This window comes from Pygoscelis adeliae, unplaced genomic scaffold (genome assembly GCF_000699105.1).
Source record: "Pygoscelis adeliae isolate BGI_AS28 unplaced genomic scaffold, ASM69910v1 Scaffold181, whole genome shotgun sequence".
NCBI classification, from domain to species: domain Eukaryota; kingdom Metazoa; phylum Chordata; class Aves; order Sphenisciformes; family Spheniscidae; genus Pygoscelis; species Pygoscelis adeliae.
In genome coordinates, this window is record NW_008824360.1 from 3,287,760 (window position 1) to 3,311,770 (window position 24,011).

General features: G+C 39.1%; 1 protein-coding gene across 1 annotated transcript in view; it reads left to right on the forward strand.

Moving 5' to 3' along the window:
• INADL (InaD-like (Drosophila)) overlaps positions 1-24,011 on the forward strand; it is a 151,433-nt gene that overhangs the window by 108,985 nt on the left and 18,437 nt on the right. Inside the window, exons 29-34 of the mRNA XM_009319816.1 lie at positions 491-563; positions 3,979-4,071; positions 8,638-8,709; positions 9,205-9,322; positions 9,922-10,055; positions 23,544-23,627. Coding sequence (XP_009318091.1) covers positions 491-563; positions 3,979-4,071; positions 8,638-8,709; positions 9,205-9,322; positions 9,922-10,055; positions 23,544-23,627 — 574 coding nt within the window. The remainder of the gene's footprint in view (positions 1-490; positions 564-3,978; positions 4,072-8,637; positions 8,710-9,204; positions 9,323-9,921; positions 10,056-23,543; positions 23,628-24,011) is intronic.

Genomic DNA, 24,011 nt, shown 5'->3' on the forward strand with positions numbered 1-24,011 from the left:
TTCATCTAAGTTTTTACATTGAATCTTTTCGAAAAGACCACAGCAAATATGAACAAAAAAGAAAAAGCAATCTATTGTAGTAAAACAGGTTTTATATTTCAGTAATGTGAATGTTAGACTGTAAACAAGCAGTTTACAAATGTAGACACCATTAGAAGAGGCTAATAAAGTATTAGCACATCTATTGATGTGTAGGGACCATATACTCCAACTGCATCCTCTGATAATCCACACAAAATTAGATTTCCAAAGGATGTGATGTCAGTATGTCCCAGATGAAACTACTGTGGTCCTAAGAAGGGATGTAATCTGTTTGCTAGCAAAGAACAAAAGCAAAAATGAAGTGCTTTCCTAAGCTCTAACTTCTGGTAAGAAACAATTACCTTTTATGCTATTAAGAGTATTTTCTTAATGGGCAAAACCAACTCAAAAGAAAAGTTTGGCCATTATGGTTTAGTGTGTAATATGTTGTTGGTTGTTTGTTTTACAGAAGTGAAGATGCAGTCAATCAGATGGCTGTTACTCCTTTCCCATTACCTTCCAGCTCCCACTCTTCTATTGAGGTAAGGTTTGTGGGTTGATTTTTTTTTAATTAGGGATTGCTAAATTAGATAGATTAATCATAATTAGCAGTTCATTATAAATTCAAGCACCTTGTCTAATTAAACCCTGAATCATAAAATGCATTGGGTAGGAACTTAACCTGGTAGGCATATTTTCCCCTGTCTCTTTTTTATTGATCTCATCATTACTGAAAGGGCTGGCATGGCATTAACGACAGGTATTAAACAGGTTATTGCTGTACAGGAGGAAGAAAAGTCAGCAAATGAAAACCTTGCCATCTCCTATCCTGCTCCTTTTTCAGCTGTTAGACTAGTTGTGGTGAGGATCTTTTGCCTGGAATATGGATATCCTCCTACAGAAGAGAAATGAGCATTTTTCAGGGGAAAGCTCTCACCTTCTAAGTTCCTTTTCCCCCCGGAATACCCTCCCATCAGCATCTCTAAAAACGAAGTAGGGATGACCAGCAACTAGCTGCGGTAAAAGAGGTCACTGTGTACATGGTTTGCATTACAAAAGCCCCTTGACACAATCCCAGCTTAACTGAGAGCCCTGGTCCGCCACTTTGTCCTGTGCCCCAGCAACAAACTCTCATGCATGCTCATTTTCTTCCTGGAGGAGCAGACAAGGGCTGTTTAAGCAGTGAGTTCTAGTACACAGTGTTGTAGCATACAATCCATCAATGCAAAAACTTCCTTTGTGTGGTAATCTTACCAATGTTTTTCTTCATTATAATTGCTATCTCAACCCCAGTGTAGACTGATTGCTCTCTTGTGCACCATGAATCCCTGCAGTGTCACCACATTGTTATCATTTTGACATCTTGATATGGTGTAACTGAATTTTCTAGATAAAGTACATGGTTAGCCTTGCTGTTGCTTTTTAATTCTATTTCTATTTGAGCTAATAAAGTAAAAGATGTTTTATAATTCAATTGGGGTTTGGTCTTGCCTTGAATTGATAAATTCACGTGCATTGAACTCCTAGTATTTCAATAAGCATTACTATGATCCCACAGCACTGGTCCATGCTAGGTAACGCTGGATGAATCTCCTGTTCGCACGCTTGCCATTGCTTTTCAGATTATATTACCACCGATGGCTACTTCCATACAGGCATAGTGCTGTACAGTGCAAGAGCTGCTTAGTTTTTGTTTGGATCTGAGTCATTTTTGGACAGTGCTTTGGCTTTTTGTTCTCTCCTCCGTAAAAGCAGCATGTCCCAGGTGCAGCTGGTGGATTGCAAATTACTCTACAATTTACAGAGCCCAGTTAATTTTATTTTTGTTGACTCTAATACCTGCATTTGTTCCCAGCTTTGTTTAATATTTATGTCTTCAGGATGAACCACGAAGCTTTGTTTAGGCACATTCTGTGCTGTGGTCAAATGACTGTAATTAGACTCTGCCAGCATGTGGAAACCAAAGCACTCAGCCTCATGTGCGATGTTTGCCTTTAGAGGTGGATGCTTGTGGGTTGAGTTTCATGCATTAATGGCAAGCTCTTACTATTTATGTTGTGTCTGTTTTATAAGTAAATGCAGGTTTTTGCTTCTAGCTAGGATCTTTTTATTATATAAAATAAATGTAACCAAAAGATACTGTTGTTATATAGAAATTTATATTGCTTTCCTTTGTCAGCTGTTCCTGTCTTTAAATAAAGCAAAACAAAACTGACTGTGCATTGTATCTTGAAATGATATCTTTGAATATCTTTGAAATACCAAATATTTAACATTGTGTGTTACATACACTGTACATGAAACTTGTCAGATCACATTAAATAGCCTGGGTAGTGTAACAGAATATCAGGGTGCCATAGTTACCATCTGCTATTATGGTAATTTTCTTCATCTTATCTCTTTATCTTCATTAAGGTATTTTAATATGGAAAGTGATAAACAGTAAATATGCCTTAAAACAGGGTCTTGCTTCATTGCATGGAGTTGCAGGACAGGATAAGATTACATTGTGGTGTAATACTGTGGGCAAGCCCCCAGAAGCAAAGTATATGAAATATTAATTACTGTAAAATATCTGTTTTTAAAAAATTCATTCATCAGAAAGCCACAGAATGAGATACTTTGTTGCAATACTGAACAGAGTGAGCCTTTGTACGAATGCAGAGGTATTTTACCTGCTCAAGCGGCGGTCGAGACACTTGTGTAATTCTCATTGTGCACTTAAATGTAAAATGTCTACTGAAAATTCAGAAATAATTTTGCCTCTACGACTGAAGATCTTGAAATTTGATTTGTTGCACATAGTCCATTTTGCTTTGCAAGAGAGAACAGTTCCAAATTTGGATCAAAGACTTAAGTGTACTGAAACTATTTTAAAATAAAGTAAATCAAAGTAATAGATCAAAAATCTTTTCATATTCAGGACCTGGTTGGTTTAAAAAAGGAAAGGAGAATTAACACGTTAAATTTTACATGCAACCAAATTAATGATAATCTAAAATTTAAATTCTAACTTCATGTTTTTCCTGAAAAGATGCCATTTCCCATCTATCTTAACTTTAATTGTCGGTATGGGAAGGAAATAATTTCAGCTTGCAAGCATATGCTTCTTAAATATATGTTAGCTATTATCTAGAGAAAAAAACAGAAAATCCTGATCAGACAAGCTTTTCTGCTTAATATGGTGCTATTTTATGTTTCAAGGGCCATTTTTGTTGGGAATCCTCTACAGAAAGAGAAAAACTTCTGGTTTTCTGCAGGAGAAGGTTCTGGAGCACATCTTCATGAAAATATTTATGTCTTTTGGGCCATTCCCTTCATTTGCTGGTTCTCCAGTAGTTGACAGTGAATGTTCTTTGCAGTATTCTCACAGTAATGCAGAACTACCTGAATCCTGAGGCTACACCTGCACTTCAAGTTGAAGATTGTGCTCCAGTGCTGGCTTAAGCCTGCTGAGCTTGGTGGCCATGTGCTCCAACCGCAAGAGCTTCGGCTTTACCGATTCCTCCATGGTGGAGCACTCAGTCCTGCTGCTACCAACCTGTTCAGATTGTATGAAGGAAACTGGGCTTCCTTTAACGTGCTGAGCGTGCGTGAGACTCTCCCTCCTGACGGAAGTCTGGAGAAGGCCTCTTAATAAAAATTCAGCAGTTTTCACAGTTGATAGGGATTAGTCTGGCCTTGAAAGTTGACCTAGATCTGCACCTAAGTGCTACTATTGGACTACCTTGTGGTACTTCGGGCCGGGCAAGTGGAGACCAGGGTCTGTCTTTCAAAATTTGTATCGCTTATTTGTCTCCTGACATTAGGATGCTTTAATTGTGGATCTTTTTACTTTTTCATGCTGCTACTTGTTTAGAAAAACAAAAGAAAAGGTAAAATTGTGTAATTTTTTTCTTTAGCTATTTTGGGGGATCATAGCTCTGTTTAAAAACTGTTATCAATCCTTTCTACCAGGATCATGGTGGCACCGAACCTGCAAGCAGCAAAGAAGACCTGAGTTTGGAAGTTGTCATGAAAAGCTTGACTGATGAGGAATCCAACAAAGCTGTAAGTGACTTAAAGCAATATTTAATGATGATTAGAGCTTAGAAAATGGAGGCTCATTGGCTTGATCTCTTTTCTCTCCACCTTTGTGTTTGGAGTGTTACAGCGCACTTTTGCAAATAACATCCAGTACATGTAAGAGCAGAATCAAGCTCTTAGCTTTACATACATAGACTGTTTTCATGAACTAAGCAGTCAGTATAATTTGTTAAAATATTGAGATAAGAGTTTTTATGTAGCATTTTGGCCCTCTCTTGAGTTCTTTCTCAGTGAGGGGATTGAGTTTCCACTCTTGCCATCCATGTGTGACAAACTTCAAAAAAAAGCGTGGTCTGTAAATCATATTCTTATTTATATTCATAGCTTCATAAATTCTAAGGCCAAAATGTCTATTATCATAATCTAGTCTTGCCTCCTGAATAACATAGCTATAGAGTTACTCTCAGTAATTTCTACATCAAGCCCATAACTTCTGGTTTAATGTGGTACTGTCAGTGTGCACTGTAATAAATACTGAACTTCTCATTGATACAGATGGAGTTTTTTGTTGTTTAATATGTCAGGATTGTGCATTATCAGAAATCTGAAAGTCCTTCAGGGTGCAGCTCTAATCTCTTTTTTGGACTCTATGTTAAAAGTTTAAAATAGAAAACTACTAAACATGCTGAAGAAGTACATAAAATTTGCTGAGACAGTCTTTTTTCCTTTTTTCCAACAGCCTACTCCTTTTTCAAGGAGTGCATTGGCTGAGACTTGCTGTGCATGCACAGTTTGTGTGTGCTCTCCTCAACTAAGGAAACCTGACATTTTTGGATTTTTTTTTTTCTTAGATGTCTTCTTCCTGCTCCATCATGTCTTTTGCAAAGAGTGTTCCAGGTTTTGCAAATATGAATTGAATATACATAATGTTCTATAGCTAGTAAGTATTTAATTAATGAGTCTATGAACTCCAAGGGTTAGGAAGTGTTATGTGCTATTCAAGCACCAGAATTAACCACCCATGTAAAATGGATTGGTTTGTGTTCCTAATGGATTACAAAAAAGTTGGATTATTTGTATTTGGTAGCCTTGTGCAGAATCCTCCTTTGATGCGCTGGAATATAAATGAATCGGAGTTTTATTGTATGTATTTACAGGTGTCATTCACCTGGTTTTATTGCTGTTCTTGCTCAACTTGGCAAGAAACTTTTGTGGGATTACAAGGTAATATGAAAAAGTGCTCAAAGACTGAAGTGGATAAAAATATATAAAATGTATTGTACAAAAATGAACTCTTGGTGTAGGATATTGTGCTGTGCAGCTTTTTGAAAGGTATTAGAGGAGGTGCGAATTTAATGGCGGGGGAGAAGTTGCAGCAATCCAAGATAGGTGTGGAGGGAAGATGCTGCTAGAACAACAGGGAACCCAGAATATATTGGCAGCTTCTTTTCAAATTTGAAGCAAGAAAAAAGGGAACTGTGGAGCCAAAGGGTAGAAGTTACAGTATCTTAGACTGAAAGGAAAAAAAAAGAAAAAGATAAAGCATTGATGGTAAGAGTTGTCCAGAACAGGGCAATGGCAGAAAGGTAAGAGAAGACAAAGGCATGGATTTGTTGAGAGCCTCTAGGTGAGGAGAACATCAGTATAGTACTTAGTTTTTCTTTCCCACCTTCCATACCAAGTTATCTCATCTTTCCACTTAAATTGTTCACGTAACAGCAACTGGCTGCTACGGTTTACCTTTTATCTTTGGAATTCAAAACACTTTATCAAGCAGGCCAGTATTATTATCCCTGCTGCGGCACAGAGAGGAAGCGACCTGTCCCGGGTCACTGGCGAGACCAGGTGTCACTATTCTGGCTGCTGCATAGCCCTGCCTTCATTCAGTAGATATTTGCTTAGAGGTGACTCACTGATTTTTCCATTAGATAAATAGATACTGAAAAGTTAAGGGCTAGGAAGTGGATTTAGAAAAGTATTCAAGTGCCTATAGATCCATAGCAAAGTACTGCTCATTCCATAATGTCTTCAGTTGGGCAAACCCTTGGTTTAGAGGCACAAATGGATGAAAAATAGTGGTGAAGCCAGTTTCATAATTTCAGAGTTTTCTTTCAATCAGGATTTTAAAACTATATGGCAAATATTTCTAAGTGTATCTTATTTTTGTAAATGCTGGTGGTTGTGATCAGTCCCTTCTGACCAGAAGGAAATGGGTTTGTAGTCATATTGGCGTTAAGACTTCGACACTGCAGTGCTGTTGTTCGACACAAGACAGCATGTTATTTAGAAAAAAAAAGAGATTTCTCCTGCAGTCTTTTAGAGACTGTTGAGGCAAAAGAAAACAGTGCCTTGTTTTTCATAGCATGATGGTTGCTACTAGAGCCTAATGCTACTTCAGTTATTGACTTTCTCAGTCACACGTCAGGAGAAATCAGGAATGTAAAAGTCAAAAAGTAAGATCAAGTTCACTGAGTAAATAAAAAGTATGTGCTTATCAGCAGAGATCTTCCACAAGTATGTACAGCTCAAAGCACGGGCAGGATGTCTCGCCAAGTGACAGCTGTAATAAAAAAAAAAATTTAAAATTCACATCATTCTCTATTCATTTGTTGCTGATAAATTTGTCAGTCTCTCCCAAGATACTTTTTGTTGTCACTTCATCACTTTAAAAAGTATGAAGTTATATAATGGACATCATTTTAGACTTGCATGATAAGAGGGGGGAAGAAAACGACTTTATTTCTGAACTGAAGCCAATGGAAGTGTTAGGCAAAGTCTGCATGCTTATTAGCTGAGGTTTGAGGTGGCCTGACAGAAGGTCGTGGTTTTCTGAGGACTGTAGCTATCTTGTTTTCCATAAGGTGTCGTTGGCAAATAATTGATATATGGGGCTTTGAGATGTTCTCGAAACTTTTAACTTTACAAAGGTGAAAATGGCTTGAGCAGTCGTTGTGTGTGCTCTGAAGCACCTTGCATCATTAGTGTCCTGGCAGAGCGTGTATGTAATTCAGTGTCCTGTAGGTGGGATAATTAAACTGGTGTTTGGTATGTGAGAATGGATTCATTTTCCTTAAAAGATTTGAACTTGGAACAATAATCTGTCTTTACCACAAACAGAAAATATCCTTGAAACATTGGCAAAGAGGAGGGGCTTCATAAAAATGCTTTTGGATGCATTTGAGGAAATTTAATTAGATTAAACCAGTCAGGTCGCAGGCTTATGACAAATGCTGAGTGTACAATTCAGTGCTTGAGGGGCTGGAAATCTTTTTATTTTGGTCAGGTACCTCTAGCATAGTCTGAGTTAAATGGAGAAGATTAGAGACATTTAAAGGTGATGCATGGTGCTTACTTGATGTGCAAGATGAAGTTTCAGATTTTAGTCATGTATCAGAATGAAAAAGGGAAGTATGAAATAATTTTTCATTGTTCATTAAAACAATCTCTCATAAAATGACAAAGCAGTCTTCCCATTTCTCCCCTGACACCTCTGAAAATACAATGAGATCACCACTTTATCTTTTTTCTGGTTATCCATTTGGATAATAGTTACAGTTGTATAGTTACAGCAAGCTTGGAGAAAAATGCAGAAAAAAAAATTGCAGGGAGAAAAAAAGGCCTGTAGGGCTTGGCATGATTTAACATAATAAAACTTCAGGAAACAAGGCCAGTATTTCAAGCTTGGTTACCTAAAATTTGATTTACTTTTTTTTTTTAAATGTATGAGTTGTCATCTTAGAAATTCTTTGAGATGCAGAATATTTCTGTTGTCTTTTGAAGTTGGTACTCAGCTTTTCTGAAAACTAGGCTGTTTATCAGGTTTTTTTAACATGGGGTAAGATAACTAACACTGTGATCAAAGTGGCCTAAGCTTGGCTAAGAGCTAACAAGGGGAGGACACTGTAACTGTCTGGAAGCAGTTGTAGAAGTAGGAGAGAAAAAATTTTTTTTAGTGTATTGCAAGGATATGGAAAGAAATTGGGATACAAGTGGAGCCCGTGATTGAAGTGTCATTGTTTGAGATCTTTATAATGAGGCTGGATGATATATTTTAAGCAGTTACTTTATTTAAGTGCTGGCAGCATGCTCAGTGCTGCTGAGAACTACCAAAAAAGGGAGGGGGAAGGAGAGAACAGATGACTTCGAACCCCTTCCTGCTGTAGGCACCGAAGGGTCTCAGCTACCTGTGTGCTAGAGGTTCAGCACATAAATTCCTGCATGTTTCCACACAGCATGGGAATTGCTGTCCCAGTCACCCCAGAGGATGCAATTCCTTCTTCTTAAGAGCTTCTTACTGCTCAGGAACAATACAGACCATGCGTGATAATCTCCTCCCCAAAAGCCCTTTCCTTACATTGTATGCCTTCAAAACTGTTTGGTGTGTTTTTAGTAATTCCTGATATTCCCTGTATTCATACTATTTTTTCCACTTCTGAGTTCTGGGCTTCAGCTTTGCGTTGTGCTGCAAGTGTACTTGTATGATGAAATGTCACTGTGTGCCTAGAATCATCATTTTGAGTTTAGGAGGATGTTTTATTTAAGCTAATGTAACATTTTCACTACACCTCACTTTCTTTTTTGACTTTTTAGGATGTGAAATGTAAAGCTGACAAACCAGTGCTGGTGGACCAGCAGGAAGTGGAGGAGCAGCTCCCAGAAAACGTATGTGTGGTTATGTTAACCGATAAGGGGGAGTTCTGGGGGCTTGATCTAGTTGAAGATCGAATGATTTATGGGGGCAAGGGGTTAACATTAAAATAATTTTCTTGGGGGGAAACTTAAAAAATTACTTGCTTCTGTTTAATTATGTGGAAATAGTCACACAGGCTGATGTCAAGGTGCTCTTTGCTGTTTTAAAGTAAAAAAAAAAACCACCAAAAAACCAACCCATGTTATTTCATATGAGGCGCACAATTGAGAGAGGTGAAGTCCTGTCCCTACTTCCTACATGAGCATTTCTGGAAGCACAGTTATCCAGTCATCTTGATTTTCCATTTATTTATGAAAAGAATGTTTTCAGTCTGTCTATGCTTATTGCTTGTTTCCCTTCTATTGACGCAGTGGATTTAATAAGGTACGATAGTCAACAACTAATGATGATGTCCACATAACATGCCTTTCTGTGATTGATTTCTTTTGCTTCTGCTTTGCTTTTAGGTCCTCAACCAGATCAAGCAATCCAAAACTTCAACAAAAGTACCAGTCAACTTACAGGACGTACCCCTGGTGCCAGCACCTACTTATCTTTCTCCAGAGGCAGAAGTCACCAGCCGTAGTATGAACCAGTTATTTTTTCCACCAATATAGTGTATACTTAGTACCCTAACCCAGGATGGATCTTTTTTTTTTCCCGCATAACTTTTGCTGAGATTTTTTCTTTGAACATCGAATGACCTATGTTATTTAAGTTTTTATTTTTATTTTTCTCTCATTTTAGAATTTTTGAAAGCTTGAAGATGTCTTTGCTTGTTTTTCTTGACTTTTACGTACAAAGGCATTGTTCCTCCTTTTAATTAAAATAAAAACAGAAGGAAAGGCAATGTGGGACATCCTGTCCATTCCACAGTGCTGGGACATGGCCTTATCTGTCCTGAATGGAATAATACACCTTGCCATCGTGATCTGAATTGTATAAGTTATAACTGAATTAAATGTCCTCCCAGACATTTACTCTGAACCTTTACTTCCAGAGCTCTGGAATTGTTCTGATTTAGAGGCTTAAGAAGTGACTCAGAGTAGTAGTTCAATTTAGATTTGTAAAGGTGAAGAGCAAAATACAAGAGCTTAATTAGTTGCTTTCATATGATTCCTTTGATGGTTTTCATTTTCTCATTGAATAGTGTGACTTATTTCTTTACCTTTTCATGTTCTTAGGCGTCTTTCCACCTCCATTGCCTGTGGATCCAGCAACATGTCCTATAGTTCCGGGGCAGGAGATGACTATAGAGATATCAAAGGGTCGGTCAGGCCTAGGACTCAGCATCGTCGGGGGGAAAGACACTCCACTGGTGAGTTTCTGTTAAACTAATATTTACTGTCTCTGTTAAAGAATAGGAGACAAAGAAAAAGAAAATGTAGAAACTAATGATGCCATTAATCTGTAATTGCTCTAATGAATTGTTCAGTACAGGGAGGAGGAACCAGCAACTATGATCTCCAATAACAAATTGATAATTTTGCCTTGTATCAGATCAATTGTTTTCTGTTCCTTTTTAAATGGAAAGGTTTGTGTTTCAGTAGTGCTTTCTGCTATGGTCAGAGTTTACAAATATGTATTCTTTTTTAGCCATTGTGAATTAAGAGTTTCAAGCAGGTAAGTTACCGGAATGGTTGGACTGGAAATGAATGTCACAGAGGTAGAGCTACTTCAGCAAGGTTAACACCTCCGTCTTGAGAGCATAAATGCTTAGTAGCTGTTTAAACAAACTGTGATTTATCTCCCTGCCAGCAAAAGCCCTTGCTGAACAGAGGTAAACCAAAGGCAATCTTCTATTGTTTTCTGTGTCTTTTTCCTTAATCTTACTCTTGGCTATGCTGTTTTTAAAAAAATTATCTTCAGCTAAATTAAAATGTATCAGTTCAAGTGTAAACCCAGCAAGTTAGCTATGCTAAACCTTCTTTGCCTCTGCTGTTGCTGTTTCCACTCCACTTTCCATTTGAGAGATGCTATGTTACAGTATAACAGAATGTCAGATATTTTTTTTTAAATGTCAAATTCAGTTCTTTCAGTAAACAGGTCTGCTGCAGAGGTGTCTTCACTGGGTTCTCCTGAATCCCTTGCTGCAGAGACACTTAAAGCAATAGAGCTGCTCTGTTACATGCAATTGTTCCTGAAAATATCATGGTGGTGCATCATTAAGCAATGAAGTGCTGTGAGTGTCAGCAGCTACAGACAGTTACAATGTAGTAACCCTTTTCCAGATCAAGAAAAAAGAAGGAAAAAAAAACCCGAGGAAGTTGAAAGGAAAAAGAAAGTTTTGTTTTGCTAAATGTAGGCTCTATCTTTTACAGTATTAAAGCTGAAATTGGAAAAGGTTCAGCTTTTGGTTCCATTTATCCAAGTCTCCGATTCTGTAGAGTTTGGATGAATTGCTCTGTTTCACATGGAGATAGATCTGAGTTATGTTGGAGGCTTAAATCAGCCTATACGGTTTTCACTCTGTCCAACCATGCGCTGTTTTGTACCCAGTCCCTTTTTTGTCAAGCTCCTCAGTGTTGAGTAAATTCAAATAAGTTCAGCGTTAGTCATCTCTCTGCTTTTTCATTTAACTGGAATTTGGAAATAATACATGGCAGTCTGTCAGACGCAATCTGGTACATGTCTTTCATGAGATTTTAATATAAATAAATGAAAATTATAAATATCTGCTTTACAGAGCAGATGAGAAAAATGCAAAGGATTTTATTCTTTAAATTGAGTAAATGGTTTTGGTTAAGTATTATACTTTCATTAGTTTATTCATTAAAGTGTCCTCCTAGGAATTTATTTTAAAAATCTATGCATTTGATTACAGTAACTGAAATTCATGAAGGGAGGGAGGTCCGACTTCCCACATTACTGATCCTCTCATTACAGGATGTACCAAAATGAGTCCCTGTTTCTTTTCATATTTCTGAACCTGCTCATTCAAAGGCAAGCAACGTTGTTTCATAGGCAACAAGTTGCTTTTGTGAGACCACAGTCTAATCTGATTGTTTACCATGTGCAGAGACCCTCTCTGGGATTCTCCATAACTTGCTTGTCCAAAACGATGTGTGCAAACCTTTTTCCTCAAAGCAGGTAGCCAGGGTTATGTCTTTAGCTGGTGGGATCATCATCACTCTGTCTACTTCGTAGTACTGATGTCCCAGAAATTATTTTGATGCCTTCCTTTTTTGCCATGAAGGCAAAAACCCTTTTGTTAAAGAGTTGAAATGAAGTTCACATAACAAAATGAGGAGGGGTAAAAGAAAATACTACTTAGGACTGTAGGAAAGTTTCTGTCTTTCTGGGTTGTGTGAACTAGAAAGGAAGTATAACAAAATTAGGTACATGGAGCTGAGTGATGTATCTTGTCTTGCTCTCCATCATTTTTTCTTAACTTGGGGATATAGATAGACATCTTTTATATTTTAAAAAAGGCAAAATAAATTGACTTACAGCTTCACTGCTTATGTATGTGTTATGTTTATGTGCCATGGAAGTTCATCACTTCTGAAGGTCTTGTGTAGCAGAAATCGTGTATCCAAGACCCACTATTTTCTGCAGTGCAGGGAAATTAAAACGAAGCTATAATTGGCTTCAGCAGTTTGAGTTTGTTTTTTTTAACTATTTTTGAAAAGGGAATTGTCAGATCAAAGTCGGAAAGAATGGGAATAGCACCGTTTGTAGACATCTCTGCAAGCATGAAGTAGGGATGCTGTCTTTCGTACTCTTGTAGTTTAGATGGCGCACACAGATGATAGAGGTGAGATGCCCTGACAGGACCATGGAAATGTGCTCTACAGGGGATGAGAAAAGGCACGGCAGAATAGAGGTGAATCTGCGGGAGCGGTGCCTGTGTGTGCCACAAACAGCTGCAGAGGCTTTTTCTTTTACCTTTTTGTCCTCTGAGAAAACAAGAGATGAACACCCGTTTCTTCCTCCCTTTTCTACTGGGGTATCTTTATTTTGTACCTGCGCATGTGTGTAAGTGCCTACAAAACGATGAAGGATATCAACCCCAGCTCCTAGGATCTCAGAAGTAATTTATTGATACGGTGAATAGAGGGAAGCTGTGCCTTGATAGAATTTGTCAAATCTAAGGGGGCTATGGCAAGAGTATAAGGGCCTCATCTATGTGGTATTAAAATGCACTTGATCTAAAAATGTTTAACTGAGTGCTAGTAGTCAACACTGGTGCACAACAGCAGCTCATGTGTGATGGGAAAAGCTCACTTCAGAATATTTTGGATCTTAAACACATGATGTACAGTCCCAGCTTTTGGAATAATAAATCTGGCAGCCTGCTAAAGGGATGCAGTGCTTCAAAATGAAATACAGAGTGCAACTTTTAAGTCATAACCTTAAGAATCTCATCAGAAATCACCAAGTAGAGACTTGAAAAATACAGCCTGTGAGCAGGGAGGTTAATTTGTTCGGGAGGTTGGAAAGTGATGTCTTAACCCTTGTGAAATGATTTTTGTTGAAAAGATGACCATCCCATTAAACTTGCAAAACCTTTCAAATTGCATGTATTATAAGCAAGGACTGTGGCTGTGTGCTTAGGGGAGCAGGAGAGCATCAGCTGGAAAGATGTGCTTGTAGAAAAGGCATGGGGAAGGAAGGATTGTGCTTGAGAGTTGTCTTCATGTCATTGATCTTTAGACTGCTATAGCCCTTAAGCAGTCCTATTTCATTTTATTCTAAGGGTTGATTTTTATTTTTATTTTTTTCTTCACTGTCTTTCGTTTCACCTTCCCATGTACCCCTGAGAGAACAAAACACATGGCCTCTGCTTTAAAGCAATTAAACTGCAGAGTGAAGCTGGCTGAAGTACATGGCTTTCAATTTGTGAGAAGATTTTTTTTTTTTGGTTGTAGTCCAATGAAACTTGTAAAAGTAACCTCAGAGTAGGAATTTAAAAAAAAAAAAAAAGAAAAAGAAATGTTTTCAGAAACATCCCAAAATGAGGGTTGAGGCTCTAACTCTGCTCCCCAGGACACCGTCCTGCCCTCTCGTCCCCCTAGTTGCTGAATTGTATATGCTTGTCAGCTCCACCACTGCTAATAGCAGCCATAAACCTGACAGGGGTGTCATTGTCACTCAGTAGCTGCCAGTGCTGCCAGGGCACCTGAACCGTTCCAGCTGCGGGACGCCTGGGATTCATGAATGCGTCAGACGTGTTCGTGCAACGCCTGTGGTGCAGCTCTGAGAGCCACAGGCGCTGCAAACCCCAGCGCGCTGGGCAGGATGCTCGTGCTTGGGCTGCCAGCTCTGAGCCTGGACAAGCTGTGACTCTTAGTGAGATGTGGAGTTCAGCTTTCAGACGTGGGTGTTCACGGCAGCAAACCAGCGTTGGCATGGCCGGCTGGCCCACAGCTGCACAGGCTGGGACTGTGTGAGTCCAGGACGAATAAGCAGCCCTGCAGGATATACAGGACTGGCAGCATCGGATAGTCCAGTTGTTCACCATAAATTTTGGAAATGTTCCTCAGTTATTCTGCTTTTGATTCATTGCATTCTGCGTAAGTTGGTTCAAGGCAGATAATTTAGTTTCAGGTAATGGGCTTTCTCCTCTAAAACTGTTTTGCCAGAAAGTTTCGATGAGGTTTTCTTCTTAAATCATCTGAGAACAGGGCATCAAGGAATTGTTTAAAAAAAGCTGCCCTGGTACTCCTCCAGATGGCATGTGGGGTTAAATCATCCGAACCCCATTATCACTCCAGACTGGGTGAATGCTGCGATGTCTTGTCCAGTTAGCAACTTCCAATGAGCCATTTTCTATAAAGCAGGATTGTCAATTTACAGGGATTTTATTCTTGGCAGTACATGGAAAAAACATTGCTCTAAGATACAAACATTTTCTTAGTAGGTGGGAGCACTGTTTTGCTTCCAGCTGAATAATTTAGTAATGCTTGAGTTGATTACTCGTAGTTATTGACTCTGTATTTGCTGCCTGGGTGATTAAGATGCTCAGACATGCCGGAGGGGATTCAGCGGTTTCAAGGCCAGTGGAGGCTGGTACAGGGATGTTCCCTCCAGGCAGAGTTAGAAAACCCTGGGAGGGGAGGAGAGCATAGAGGCTCAACTGGGGCTTGAAATCACAGTTAAGTACTGAAGAGGCACCTACAATAGAAATAAAGATTGTAGGAGCGGTAACCTAGGGGCTCTTTGGAGGTGGAGTAGCTAGAAGGTGGTCAAGTGTATTATCTAAACCTTACATAGAAAGGAAGAAAAGAAGCATACTTTGTCCTGTGTCTTTTTTATTGAAAATGACAACAAACCTCTTATGCAGAATTTTTATACTCAGTTGTCTACTTTGAACTTGGTAAAGAATTTTTTTTTTTACTTTTGCTTTCAGCTGGCTTTAATAAAAAGCATTTCTAAGGCAATTAACAAACTTTAAGGTACTCCATCTGTAAAATAAAGTGATCCACAAAGGCAGGGAACTGGAACACTTTAGCAATGGTCCAAAAAGTAACAGAATATGCCTGCGCTCAGCTAACACTAGTTGGTGTGAGAGCTGGTAACACCGGAGTCAGGGAGGAAAAAGCTTTTCTAATCACCTCGGTTAGCCCAGAAGGCTTTCTGGCTTGCGGCGGAGCAGGGGGAACTTCGTGATGGTGGGGATGCAGTTTGACAGAAGAATATTTAGATTCATTCTGTCAGTCCAGGTGAGTCATACCTTGCATAAACCCCATCTGTTAAGGAAAGGCAAGGGAATAATCAAGAAAACTGTGACTTTAAATTGCAGCTGTTCAAGACCCGATGTTTGCCCCTGGAGCTGTGAGGGCTAATTACCCTGCTAGGATCTCCACACTGCCAAGAGCAGGCTGTTACTAATACCGAAGCCAAGTCTGATATCTCTGTTTTGTGCCATGCTGCAGTCAGCAGTGGGGACCTACCTAAGCACGAGGACTGATGTGACTTCTGTGCTACTAAACAAACAGGTTCTCCCTTGGTTGAGCTTTCTTCCCTCCCTCCCACCTCAGTTATAGACAGCCGAGGTCTGAGCAACTTTGTAGACAGTCATCAAGTGCAGCTAAGACTAAAACTGTTTCAGTGGAATATGCTTACCTTGTAACTACAAATGAAAAGCAAGATATTGGCCTCAGGAGGATTTCAGCAACATATTGGCTATAGATACTGTTGCTGTTAAGTCTATTGCACGATGAATGGAACAATAGAATGAAAAATGGTAATAGAAGTTGAAGTTTTTAATCATGGCTTGGGTATTGTAGAGGAAAAGTTTGTGGTTGGGAGAGAAAAAAATGCAATCATTTCTTAACCATCACCTACATTTATAAAACAGAAGGCAATGTTAATGACAGAGTGGTAAATGCAGTTAGCTTGAAATTGTGAGGAATTGCTTTGACTCTTGGTTGGATAATGTTAAAATGAAGTTGGTGGATTCATCATAATTCCAGAAGGACGTTAGCTTACAACAGCATGAAAAAACCAAACTGCTTTGTACATGAGTTATCACAAATGGGATTTAGAGTAGTAAGTTTTGCAACTCATGTATTTGATGGATCTTTGGCAAGGATTTAGCTGACTGTACAGCTAACTTGTGTAGCAGTGCCTTGCTTGAAGAAGTTGGTGTCTTCCAGGAGTGTAAATCAACCATAAAATTTAAGCTAACAATATACAAAAGCAGTAGGACATGTCAGAATGGACTTCAGGAGTATCTTGCTTGCTGCTGGTTGAAACCACTGGCTTTTGGCTTCCTGCGTCATATGCATTCAGGATCTCATGCATTCTTTATAACCTGTGTTATGCACTGTACACTGTAAATTTTCATATTTTTTTTAATTTAATAAAATAATGAGAGTGAGAGAGTTAACATTTTAATATGTAGTTCTGTGTTTTATTATTCCCTCTAAAATGAGCATGTATACCTTTTGAAAAACTTTGGTTTGCTTTGGCATGTGATTCATTGAAACATAGCTCTTTCTATCACTCTAACTTAAGTCATATATTTTTACACTAAACATCTTATTACCTTAGTTTTATTATTTCAGAATCAAAGGAGAGCTTGCAAATGTCTATGACTGCAGACCTAAGGAATGTTAATGAATAGTGCCATTGAATTTTCAGGTTTTAGCTTTTCTGATCTTAGAGAATATAACTGTAAGCAAAAATATTATGCAAGCTGAATAAAATTTAAATAAATAAGGACCAGATGTAACTATAGGGGCCTATAAAATGTAATACAAATATTATCCACTTCCTTAAAATAAATCTGTATTTTAGTATGAAAAATTATATTCATATTGATGTTGTGGATTAATCTTTTTTTATGAAAGTTGGCAAGTGAACACCATCTCTTGCAAGGGCTTGTTCTTAAATGGGAAACAGACTTTTTGTTTTGACCTTGAGTAGAGAAGTTTTTCAGTGTCATGCAATGTAAAGCATTTTTACATTAACACGGTAATACATTTTTACATTATATAGCCTGTTTTATTACAGTAGTGTTTGGCTTAGGATTTTGGGTGCCTGTTAATGGTTTGTGAATGCTAGCAATTGCAAAATATTTGAGTGTTAGAAGGAGTATATGCAGCACGATGCATTAGATAAGCCCCTTTAAGAAGTCAAGTGATTTGCTTGGAGTTGACCTTCAGCTTTTGTTGCTGAACCATTATCTCTTAGATTCCATTTAAATCTGTGAATGGAAGATCATAGATCATAGCATAACTGTTTTAATTTCCTCTGCCTACAAGTAACCAGCAGCTGGATTTATTTTAACTACTGAGAGATTCTTGTATGGGGCTAATTCTTCAGCGAAACACGCTGTGCAACTAGTTGATTTCTACTTTATCTGTGAACCAGCCTGTAAAAATGAAATTACAATTTTACTACTCTGGACAAAGTATTATAAAAGTTGAAAAGGAAATAACTAATGATATTGTACTTGCCCTGGGAAAGAGATAAACCTGTAATCCTGCAGTCAGCAAAAACCCTTGTAGCTTTATTATCTTTAATAAATGCTAGTTTATTATAACATTTGTAGCTATGTAGGAAATTTGTTGGAAATGTGTAATATTAGCTTAGGAAAACACAACTTGTCAACTAAATCAGAAAACATCTTTTCCTGAATGTTGTTTTATATGTAGCTTGCTTTTTTGCTTCCTCAGGAAAGTACTCTAATCCATGCAGAAAGCTTCGTTTCTTACAACAAATACATAATTATGGTTAGTGGTAAGATTCGTTCGCTTAACTACAGACCAAACTGAGACACAGGCACGTAAAATTCATGTGATTCCTACAGTTTGCCCTGCCTGCTTTCTAGCGCTGCCCAGCCACGTAGGTACCCAAAAATCTGGTGTCTCTGTTTTGACCTGGACTTGCAGCATCATTGTCTGTGTGTGCTCAGAAGTGTTCTGGGAGACAGGCACCTTTTCCCTATATAATGCTCCGTTGGTCTGGGACAAATGGCTGGCAATGCTCTGGTGGTAGCCTTGCAGCTAGAGGGCAGAGCTATGGATCTCAGGACTGTTTTGGGGATTTTTTTGTCTAACAACTACCGTCTTAAAATGCACATCTTGGAAAACATGGTCTAGGATTTTCAAACAACTCATTTCTTACTGAATACCTTACCCGGTGTCATTCTGTGCTGATGATTATTGCAGTCCTCAATGTGTAGTGGTTCACCTTACTTCTGTGAAGCGCCTTTGATCCTATCAAAATAATGGCTGGATCTTGTAGATTGAAATAGTACAGCAAAGGTAAACTCAAAGCAAAGTTAACATTAGCTCAGTTGAAGAAATAGCTTGTTGTGAATGATCTGCAGTAGTTAAGGACTATTCAGTACTATGCAAGAAGCCTCTTTACCAAAATTCAGATCTTTTTCCTTGTCTGATCCAGGCAACACCGGGTATGTGGGGATTTTTCTGCTCCAGTTCTTTTGAAATCTCCCCTCTTGCATACTGATCCACCTTTTGTCATATGATAGAACTTCATCAAAATATCCATGGTACTTAATGTTTGAGCCTCCCTCATGTCTTGTGTCTTTTTACTCCCTCACCCTCTACTCCCAGCATTTGCAAATAACAGTCTGGGGGCTGATTTTCAGTGGCAAAGGGCACCTGCATTGAAAGCTGCTGCTTGTCCTTCTGAAGAACAGCTGCATAGAAGAAAAGAAACACTAGAGAGACTGGCTCAGAAGCTATAAACTTGCAGAAAACATGTGAGCAGTCCAAGCCTAAAGCCAGACAGCTTGTGAGACTTTCTCACCATTGTTTATGGTCCTGCAGGCTTTTAACTTTTGCTTGGTCAGTGATTTTCCTGAATAGGAAGCTGACTTTACCACCTTTCTCCCAAAAGCTCAATCAAGACGGTGCTACGTGGTCATTGCCTGGGGTCTCTGCCATACCAGTTCTTGACATTTAAGATACAAAGATTAAGCTGTCGCTCTTACTGAACTTAATTCTTAACATTAACGTTTCTATTTGTGCTCTCTGCTGATGGGTGAGTGTGATATTCTTCCCCTACCGGGTCTCTGAAGTTGTTATAAATCAAGCAGGAAAGATATCCACAGCTTGGGGGGGAGTTGAGATCCGATTCCTTGAGAGTTCAGGGCTATTCCCCTCCCTCAGATAGAAGGCAATGCAATGAGATTACGCTGTGCACATTTTACAAGTTGTATTTTCCATAAGTGGATTTTGAGATTGGGTGCTAATTTCTGTAAGGTTGTCTTGCCCCCACTTTTCAGTAGTCATTCACTCTGCACCAACGTTGTTCTTCAGGGTGTCAACCAAGAGGTTCCATGAACTCTTCTACTTGTCTGCCTTTTCTTCCACAGCCAAAATCTCATTTTGTCAGTCAGTGTGAGAGTTGTCACTTGTGTGCCTTCCCTTTGCTCAAGAAGACTGTGCAATCACAGTGGTATTCTGCTGGTAAAGCAAGAGTGAGGGGCATACCTGTCCCACAGCTCAAATCTGAACCTTACAAAATACTGTCTAATATACTGCGTGGCAGGCTTGGTAAGCATTACCCCTTGTTAGCAGATTTGGTGCACATCGTATATGAACCAGGTATGCTGTTGCCATGTTTGGGAACTATTCTGGCTTGCAGGTGATTTTTTTTTTTTTAAGCCATGCAGTATAGATAGTATCAGTGCATTCAGCTTCATTTCATTGGACTGCAGGCCCTTCAATAGCCTTCAATATAAGCATTAGTCAGCCCAGGACGGCAACCTCAGCAGTAGCAGACAAATTCCCTTCTACTTTGTCTTTCAGTGTTTTCATGGTCAGTTAGTCTAAGTTTACACCTGCGAGTGTGGACTTCGTTTAGCATAGAAAAACGCTGTTTATATGCCCTGGCTTGTAGTCTGCATCCTTCCGTCCCATACAAGATATGTTCAACTTTGCCTTAATTCCCAAATTGTATAATGGCCCTAGACTATTCTGTGTCAAAATATACAAAGATTAAAGCTCCAGTTTGTTGAATGGATTTGTAAACCTTATGAACTATGTGCTTTCAGCAGCTGGATATCTTTCTTTAAACAACTGTGTTCTTGATATGAGAGTGTTTTTATTTCCCCCTTCTGCACACACAGTTTTTGCAACTCTGCCAGCTATATCATGAAGTGCCATCATCTATATGAAACTGCTAGTGAAAGGAGATGGGGAGGGATGGGAGTGAAAATCTGTCCAGAGCCACCACGAATTCACAACCTAGTTGAACACTGACGCTGCTTTCGCTTCCTCACTCTCTATTGATTGATTGATTGATTTTGAACTATTTAGGCCTTGACTTCTAGAGATATCAAACACGCAACTGAGCAGGAGCTGCAGGGGTCCAGTAACCAAAACCTATCCTTTAAATAAATGCTGTGTATTGTTTTAGTCACGATAGATCCTAGTTTTTTTCTGAGGCACTGAGAGGGGTGTTACAGCTTAAATCCATAGCATGTCAATGATGCTTGCTTAGATGATTGGAGTGTGACATTACATCTCATTACTGCGTAAGCTTCTTTAAAATATTCATATAATTAAAAATGTTCAATAACATCAGTAGTCTGGTTTTAGTCATTTGTCGTAGATGACCAAAACTAAGTCTAAGATAAGAGAAGAGTCTTACCCAGATCCCATTAGATCCAATGGAAAAAGATTACTTCTGGGTTAAATGTACTTTGAGCTGATCCCAGAAGTATCAGAGGAAAGATGTCTGTTTATCATAGTTTATAAGCTAAGGAAGGTAAGACTCTCATTTATTTTTATGGACTATTTTAAAATCTTTACAGTACTTCATGGACACGTTGCTTCATTCTGTTTTTAATCGATTTGATAAGCTGATTCAAATACACTACTTTAAAAAAACCTAGTTAAGAAAAACAGTGCTTTGGCAGGTCAGTGAGATGGGGTAGGCACAGACCAAACAGGAATGTACCTTTTCATGCCATATGTATTTTCAGTTCTCGGCCTGGCTTCTAACACATTCAGGAGCCGCAGTGTAATGCTGAATTGTTGTCTTTTCAAATAGATGATGCAGATTATTCAAACTGATAACACTCGGTGGTTCCTGAATCTGAGCTTTAGGTATGTGCGGTTTTACATGTAATAATGCAGCACTGGGAAGAGCTGGTAACTCCAGCTTGTTGACCATTTTTAAAGCAACTGCAGATGGAAAACAAACTTAAAGAAATGTGATTGAAAGCTCCTTGCTCAGAGGTTGGGAAATATCAGATTAAATACAGTCTGAAAGTTTGACCATCTTGTGTATGTGCCCAGTCTGCTGCTACATGGTCACATTGCCATTTTTCTACCGAACCTCATGTTCATCCACTGCCCTAGTGTGTCCTAGTTGAATGATGCTGTCTTAACAAGCTGGTCGATATTTTGTGCTATCTTGTTGGTCACTTCTAAATGCCTTCCTTTGTAAAATGTTTAAAAAACTAGAAGTGAAGTGTGCTATGGAAGTTCTAAACCACAGACTCAGCTTTTTCTCAAAGTTACCCGTGATCAGCCTCAGGTGTAAAAATATACATCACTGTCACCCTCCTGGCTTTCACCCAGGCAAAAGTCTCTTGTGTTGACTTACGAGTTACATGATCATTTTTAAAACAAAGGTAACCCCCCAAAAAAACCCCAAAACCAAACAAACAAAACCCCACAACAACCAAAATCCCACAACTAAGAGAAGATCTAAGATACATAGCAGAGGTTTTCGGCAGTGCTGCTGAGATGGACGTGCACATGTTACTCTGTTCCACTGGTAATAGCTGTTTCAGTTATTTCAAGAAAACCCTGCAGTTGCCAGTGGTGTGTGTGTGTATATATAATTTTTTTTAATCAAACCATTCTTTTGATTTTCTTAATTACCTTGGTACACAGCTCATGGTATTTTGCCTTCATTTATGTAGATTGAAATCTTTTTTTCCCCCATCTGGGATGCTTGTATCAGCTGTAATCCATTTGTGATTAAAATCCTTCAGGCTTTTTCCAGTGACTGGTGTATATGTATCAAAGAGGAAGCTTGTGACAGTGGTGCTGTGCTCCAGCAGCAGTGTAGCGGCTGCAGATACAAGTCCACATCATTAAATAAGGTGTAGGGGGAATGAAAGAGAATAATGCTCTCAATGTTGTCTTGATCAGAGTGTTAGCTTAAGGGCATTTGAGTTTTCTTTCTGTTCAACGTGCACCATGTGTGCTGGGAAAGGATCGCAAGGCAACACGGGGAGAGTTAACTTGGTGATGAGAGATGTAGTATCTAACAGTGTTTTCAAAACACAAAGGTACTTTGTTCTACCCCAGCAGCTATTTCCTGCTCTTGCTCCAGGAAGGCGGTGCACAGCAGGGCTCGCAGGCTGCTAACCTCGCCGCCTTTTGTTGCAAACGCTGCGGAAAGTCTCCTCTTTGACTTGTACGTCAAACTGGTGAAGGAACTTCACAACCGTAGCGTTTTTGGAGGGTGTATGTGTCTGAGAACGGGTTATCAGATACCTACGTATCTAATTGAAAATCACCAGAGCCATTTTAAAGTTTATAGCGAAGCCGTTTCTGGGTGTTTGCTAGTGACATTGGAGACAGGAGCATATTTTGCACAGTAAAGCAACCCATCCTGCTAGCTGTCAGGACCGTGGCTGAAGCGCTGCAGCAGGATGTTCACCTATTTGTTTCAGGGAAAAAAAAAAAGAAACGGACCAGAACAATGCAAAGGGAAAGCACCAGCAAGAGAACAGTATGTTCTTTGTAATGCTTTTTCTTTGGGGACATCTATTGCTGGCAATAAGATTAAATCACTGAAACCTTCCCTGAAGCTACATCTGCCACTGCCTACATTTTCCGACCTCAGTAATAAACTAACGTTTGCCATTGTTCGTTTCTTCTGGATTTCATTTCTTACAGATTTAACCAGCACTATTTACCACAAGGCATTCAGTTCTTGCTTAAAGCTGAGATCTATGCCAAGTCCCTAAAAATATTCATAGCTCCAAAGAATCTGGTTTTAAATAATATCATAAAAAGTAGACGATATTAATACAATGGTTCACACTGAGTTCACATACTGCTGATGCCAATGTATAAAAGTGATGGAAGCCTAAGAAGCTCTAGACAAGACTACCCTGAAGTGGTGAACAAAATCATTTTTACCTTTTTAGTAGCTATCTGTATTTTGATTATAGCAGTAATTTTCTTATCCCAAAATATTAAAAAAATATATAAATCTGTGTTTATAAAACAGTCTTGTTTATCCTGACATGGAGTGCTGTGCCTTTTTACTGTGGAGCGGTGGGCTGTGTGGGGTGGGTCATGGCTGCCAGTTTGCGGGGTGTTTGAGAGGGAGGATTCACGCCACCCCATTGTTCCCGCAGGACGCCATAGTGATCCATGAAGTTTATGAAGAAGGGGCAGCAGCCCGAGATGGCAGGCTTTGGGCTGGTGATCAAATTCTGGAGGTAAATGAGTCTCTCCATGTATGTACTTGCTTGTATCTTTGTCATGTATACTTGTATTCAATGCAGTGTATGTTTCTTGTAGGGGAAAGAGAGATCATTGAGTAGGATCTGTACTTGAAGCTTCTTTTCTGTCACTGAGAACATCTTGACAAATTCATATTTCCTTATGTATTCATATAAACTGAAGGTACAAATTGAGAATATATTAGATTTAATTGAGCAAGGCAGTTCTCGAATTACATAGTTCAGCTGTCATGTCCAATAGCTCAGTATTATTCATCTGTTTAATCTTTCATTCGGAGGCCTGCACTACCGCCGCCACTCCAGTATCTCCGTGCTGCCTGCAAACGAAGTGCTGAGCTGGGCGAACGCGGGGCGAGACAG